This window comes from Anguilla rostrata, unplaced genomic scaffold (genome assembly GCF_018555375.3).
Source record: "Anguilla rostrata isolate EN2019 unplaced genomic scaffold, ASM1855537v3 scaf1021, whole genome shotgun sequence".
Taxonomy (NCBI): domain Eukaryota; kingdom Metazoa; phylum Chordata; class Actinopteri; order Anguilliformes; family Anguillidae; genus Anguilla; species Anguilla rostrata.
Genome location: NW_026986370.1, coordinates 32,501 through 39,054, shown reverse-complemented (window position 1 = coordinate 39,054; position 6,554 = coordinate 32,501). Strand labels below are relative to the sequence as shown.

The 6,554-nt window shown below is 38.6% G+C and overlaps 1 protein-coding gene across 1 annotated transcript in view; it reads right to left on the bottom strand.

The window, feature by feature from the left end:
- Positions 1 to 2,981: 2,981 nt before the first annotated feature.
- LOC135247009 (uncharacterized) overlaps positions 2,982 to 6,554 on the bottom strand; it is a 4,143-nt gene continuing 570 nt past the window's right edge. Inside the window, exons 2-6 of the mRNA XM_064320302.1 lie at positions 6,411 to 6,554; positions 5,361 to 5,708; positions 4,727 to 4,834; positions 3,653 to 3,702; positions 2,982 to 3,542 (exon numbers count right to left, since the gene is read on the bottom strand). The exon at positions 6,411 to 6,554 is cut by the window's right edge and continues 210 nt beyond it. Of these exons, the coding sequence (XP_064176372.1) occupies positions 3,414 to 3,542; positions 3,653 to 3,702; positions 4,727 to 4,834; positions 5,361 to 5,708; positions 6,411 to 6,554 (779 nt within the window). The 3' untranslated portion in view covers positions 2,982 to 3,413. The remainder of the gene's footprint in view (positions 3,543 to 3,652; positions 3,703 to 4,726; positions 4,835 to 5,360; positions 5,709 to 6,410) is intronic.

Sequence of the window (6,554 nt, the reverse complement as noted above, 5' to 3'; positions counted from 1 at the left end):
GTCAAAGCGTGATCTCTAGTGCACTCTCAAAGGGAAAGAGGTTAAAAACAGGAAACAAAAACATTACCAGACTATAATTAACACTGACAATGCCCTGCCCCTTGCCCCCCAGTACGCAGTACATAATTCTCTTTGGTGGTGAGTTTCTGAAAAACACACACACACATACAGACACACACGCACACACACACACACAAGCACACACACACACACACACACGCACACACACACACACACACACACAGACACACACAAACACAAACACACACACACACACACGCACACACACACACACACGCACACACGCGCACACACGCACACACACACACACACACACACACACCCTTCTCCCTCACCAATGCACTCGTAGTCGGTTACAGTAAAAAAACGCCCCATGATTCAAAGATTGTTTTATATGAATGCATTCCACTCCTCACCTTACTCAGCACACACATTCATTATGCAGACTGCAGGGCCTGAATGAGTCAAGAACTTTCTTAAGACCCCTGACGCTACGACTGGTCACATGACCATGGATTGCATCATCAGGGCGGGAAAAGGAGGGAAATGATTGAGATGCTCTGTGTTTCAATGCATCTGATGATGTTTGTGCTGAAAAACTTCATCACATCACTTCAGTAATTTCTTTCTTTTTTTGTCACTTATTGAACGTCATATATATTTGAATCCTATTGTTGCACTTTACTGGCCATTTTATGCACCTGGTTTATCAAAAAATGAGTGCACAAAGTGTTTATATACATCCACATCAGCACAATCAGATGAACATGGTTTGAACCCTAAAACTTTCAGATGTTAATATCAGAATTTTCCATCAGCATAATATGGAGGTCATAACATCTTTTATTTATATATATAATATATATAAATGATGCACGACTACGCTGTGCTGCACCCTACTGTTAAAACTCTGAACTACATGCATTTTTTAACATGCAAATCGTGCCAGTCTCACCCCAGTCAGGGCACGCTCCAGTCGTGACTCATATTTAGTATGAGACTGCATTAAGACGCCTCCAACAGAGTTTGTGACAGTCTCTTTCTCGTCTTGAGCATTCCGATAACATCAACCGTGTTTATATATTATCGTAATTTTTTTTACAATTCTTGGCTAAGAAGGTTTGTTATGGTCACCGGTGCACTTTATGATCCTACACTGCCAACAGCCAATGTGAGTGTGTGTCAGACTTTAGTTGTCTAGAAGTCTCCTAGTGTAAGGCCAACATAAGAAGCAACATCATAAAACATACAAATGATGATGAATATAGGACAGAAAAGTGAAAAGGCCTCTTTAACAATAGGGAGCAATACAGACCTTTTGTCCCTCCAATTTGTGTGCTGTATTTGGAAACTCGGAGACAGATTATTAGTATTTTTCTTTTGAAATATAAGTGCACTTCTAGGCCTCTCTTTTCTGGTCTGTTGTAATGGAAAGATGGTCTGAGGCGTGAGGTTGATCGAACCGTCAGTGTGGTTTCTGCGCTGAGGAGAGGGAGGTGTGAACACAGCTCTGTGCAGCAGGTCAGTCTTCCTGTGCAGCTCTGGTGTGTGTAGAGCTGAATGTCTAAGGCTGTGAGTGGAAAATAACTGGACCTCCCCGTCACCACAACAGAGCAGTCTGAAACAGGCAAACACATTTTTCTGGTAATGAAAAAGAGAGCCGTGTGCAAAAGATTTCAATGACAATAAGCAATTCCAATGTTTGCCATCTTAATCAACACATTGAATAAAACACCACTCACATGTATATATAATTACTCTTGTTACAGTAGTATGTCCAGCCTGGGTAAGCCTGTGAACACCTGACAGGCTTCTCAGTAGGAAGTGCATGAACATGTGGGAGTCTGTTCATGGTCTGTCCCTGTACACAGGAAGGTATCTGCCACTGAGTCATTCTGTCTGAACATGTGCCCAGTTGTTCTAAAACTTACAGCACAGCATCAGTAAGTGAGAACACAAGAAAGCTGCCGCTGTGCATACAGGAAGTGCTTTTGTTTCTGAAGGTACAGGGAGGGCTCTGCTAGCAAGAGGCCTAGCCTTCAGAAAGCATGTCCAGCTGTTCTAAAACATGCAGGAACATGGATCGCTAAGTGAAAGTAAGTTAACACAGCCTCTGCAGGGTGCATGACATATTTCTCTTGATTTTAATAACTATTTGTTGTTGGTAAATTTAATAAATTGAAAGACGTAAAACAGTAAGTGTGACATGCGTAAACGTTTGGACACCCTTCCATTTGATCCAGAAATACTTTTTTGAAAAGGTCTCAAAAATTGGGTGACTCATCAGGCCTTAAGTTAATCTTGTGCTATCTTCTCAAGTCAATTCAATTCAGTTTTATTTGTAGTGGGAGGCAGTGACAAAAAAATGCTTACATTGGAACCAGAAATAAAAATTTGGCAAAACTAGGCCTGGACCTCCAAGGAGCAATGGAGGTTAAAAAATTTAAAAACTGGATGGAGGCAATAAAAAAAGATACCCCATGGAAAGAAAACTCAGGAGGAATAGGGCGATAGAGGGGCAGCCCATTCTCAGCTGGGATAGGGATGGGATAGACAGAACGGTGTTTCTTTTCATTAATCAAATCATCAAGACATGCAATTTGACCAGCAGTGGCCAAACTATTGCACACCACTGTATGTGATGACTATTGTGTCATATGAAATGTGGTAGGGACAGAATTTGACCTTTCATAAAGAGCTGGGGAAATAGTTGGAAACTTTCCCCAGCTGAAACAATGCCTGTGAACCTCGAAATAAATGATAGGCTGCCTACCTTCATCCCTGACTTCTTCTGAACAACAAAACATCTACAATGCAAAACACTACAATTATTTTGAATCAGCGAATCATTGATGACACATCAACAGTCTGGCCTTGTTTTGAAGTCCTAATGATTTACTCCCATCTCTGTTTAACATTTAGCAGGGTTAGGGCACCTTTACACAGAGTGACTTACACAATTTTATAAGTGCACACAGTTTTATTTTATACTGCTCAATACAGACTGAAGACATTTGGGTTAATGGCCTTTCTTAAGGGTAAGGGCAGTGCATCACCTCAGAATCAGGTTACTCATTCTGTTCCCGAACCATTGTACTACATGGCTGCCTTAAACTGACTGAGCAAGATTAAGCAACGCTAAGCAACATTTAACTGATGTTTTCACGTCAGAACACAGGCACATCAGCGAACACTTTTTACATATTTTACTTCATTTATTTTGAAAAACAGATTAATTTAAGCAAGTGCACAGCTATTGACAAGCACAGCTCAAAGGGGCTCTTAGTCTAAAAAAACAAGACCATAAGTCTCTCATTTACAACCCCATAGTATAATGTTCACCAATGCTAGTGAAGAAATGTTTAATAAACAAACATTTTTCATGGAAAGCTTCACTCGCGGTCTCTAAATCTCATATCTGAGTAAACCGTTTCTTTCTCCGCTTCCCTCTTGTTCCGCCTCACTTTGGGTTTCTTGGCAGTGAAATTCAATGCAGCGTAATTCATTGCCTCCTCTTGACTCTAAAAGGATGAAACAAACATGATTATTCCCCATTCTTAACAGTATGTTCACCACAGAAATAGTCTATTTTAGTTTTTTAAAAATGTACTTCACAACATGATATTTGTACCTGTTTTCTTGACAAGTCTTCTCTGGACATCTGGTTGTTTGATGCAGACCCTGTTTCAGCAAAATAAGATTTTAACCACTGGAGGTTGTCTGAAATTAATTTCGCAAATAATATATGCAGTGATTTTTAAGGATGTATAATCAAATAAGAAAGCTATTTCTTCATCATCATCTTCTTCTTCTTCTTCTTCTTATTATTATTATTATTATTATTATTATTATTCATAGCAGTAGTAGTAGTTGTGTTTTTAATATAGTAATTATATATATGTGTACATATATATATATATATATATATATATATATATATATAAAGGGAGTATATATATTATGCCAATGTACTCTAGGGAGTACATCGGATTAATCAATGGGGAAAAGGGATAGGCTTTAACAGCAATTTCACTTGAAAAATACTTCAATTTGTTTGGAGGCCAGAAAATTATACTTATTCTAGACTCTTTTTACTCTTTAGCTTAAGAGCAATTTTATTTTCATAATCAAGGGTTTGTCACATCACAGCTGTTGTGTCTATAATTTTAGGGCCAGCTGGATACCAAACACAAATACAAAAACAAATAACACCAATGTATAATATATGCGTCAATATCAGAATCTGAAGTGTGATAAATTCAAGTGAGATCTGGCTTGCTTTTACATGTAATACTGTATGTGTGCATATGTTGCACATAAGTAAAGGTAGAGGGGGACAGCCATCTGCACCAATGGAGCAACTTCACCTTGTTTTACAGAACTGCCCCCCGACTGTATGCGACAGTTCTGTAGAGCAAGGTGAAGTTTCTGTACGCATTTCTGCATGCTATTTATGAAATGGCCTTACATGACAAATTCATTGCCAACCTCAACCCTAACCCTAAACCAATTATTTTACACAAACACTAAACACAGTGCACATTTTTAGTTTGACATCCTTTATGATATTGAGTTTTATGATCCTGTATGTTTTATACTAGTCCGATTTGATTGACCAAATATTCTATAGTAAATACATTGTAAAAAAAAAAAGACAACAACAACTTTGTGACTTATAGCACACATTGATAAATTTGTCTCTTACCTTTGCAGTTCTCACAGTTTTTTCTCCTGTTCAGAGCGAGGACAACATTTAGGACCACGCTCAACGTCAAAGCTCCCGCCAAGCAATAAAGAGGAAGATGTCCATTCCCTGATATTTTAAAACATAATTTAGTATAGCGCCATTCATGAGCAATATTAACCTTGTGAGATGTGAGATCATAAATATCATATGTGATTAGATCGTGACTAAACTGAACATTTTAATGCTGATGTAACAATCACTACTGATCAATGAAAGTAATGGAGTTCTAGAACACTGACTATAATATTTTTTTTTTAAAGTCACAAACAACCTACAAAACATTTTTAAAAACCTTCAAAGGGTTAATAAGACACTGACAGTCATAACCTGCCCAGAGTGCTAATCTGCATTACAAAGAAAATCACAAAGAGCAACTATAAACAACTGATACCTAGCAACATAAAAATAAATTAGGGAATATTATACAGTCATCAAATAATGTCAGATGAAGTATGTATGTTCTACTGGTTGAAATTATTTGATACTCATTTAGCCCTAGCCTTGGAAGAAGAAAAAAAAGACTGAACTTTTAAAAAATCCGAATGCACTAAAATAGTGCTTTCGCTGACTATGTCAGTGATTTTTTGCCTACCCTCAAAGTCCAGCTTGGTCACGTTCCCAAACAGGATCTCCCCACAGGTGCCCACAGCACAGTAGTAAGTCCCAGCATCAGAGGGGCTGAGGTTCCTCTTGGGGAAGTTGTAGACACAGCTCTGTGTGGGAGACACAGCCTCAGAGCTCCTCTGGCACTCATCACTTCTGGTTCCATGGGTGTAAATGATTCCTGGAGGGGACTCTCCTGAGCCCTGTCTGAACCAGTACACACTGTGTTCTCCTGCACAGGTCTCAGTGCGTACTGTACACTGCAGAGTCACAGAGTCTCCTGGCTGCACTGACTCGGGCTGCTGCAGTACTACTGTCCTGTTGTGTGACTCTGACCCTGTAAAAGTTTAATTCTCATTTCAGTGCAATACAAAATTGTCCATTGTAGAGTACTGGGTAAGTTTTGTATAAATATTACTTGGTATTATTTGTAGGCTATTCCAATAGCTTAAGATGAGTCCACCAATTATAATCAGTTACTCTCACAAAACAGATATGAAGAGGGGCATGATTTAACTCAAAATGTGTATGTGTAGCTTACTGTATCATGTGAGCATCCATGCAAGTGAGATAAACTTACAGTGGCGTGTTATTTTTTCCTACATTACAGTACATCATAAGGAAAAACAGACCAGCATGTCTGCCATTCTTTACTCTAAATACCTATTCAAGTTTTTATTTTTTATTTTATTATATCTCTATGTTAGCATAGAGCCTCTTGCATGTAAATTTTGCAGCCTTCCATTAGAATGTATAATTAAACAAGCTTTAACGAGTGTATATTCTTTAACATGGGAGATACATGGAAGGCCCTTCCAGTTGGGTGAAAATGGCGACTGCTTCAATTTTATGACAATTTTACGACCCAAACTAATGCTGTGGCAGTGTTGGAAATGCTCCTCGTGTATAAACTCAGAACTGTTCGGCAGAAACAAAAACAATGCAAAGATGAGTTTCTGTACAAAAATATTTCTTCTTGTGTGTTTTTGTTTCATAAATAAATAAGGCTATGGTAAAAGAAAACAAGTTTCATATTTACCCGTCACCATTAAAGTGGTTCCATTTCCAAAGCTGATCTCTCTGTTGACAATAACAGCGCAGTAGTATGTGGCTGAATCCGACGGCTCTACTCGTGACACAGTCAGGTTCGAGGTCCCCTTTGCTGCTTTAGCACTGAGGCGTG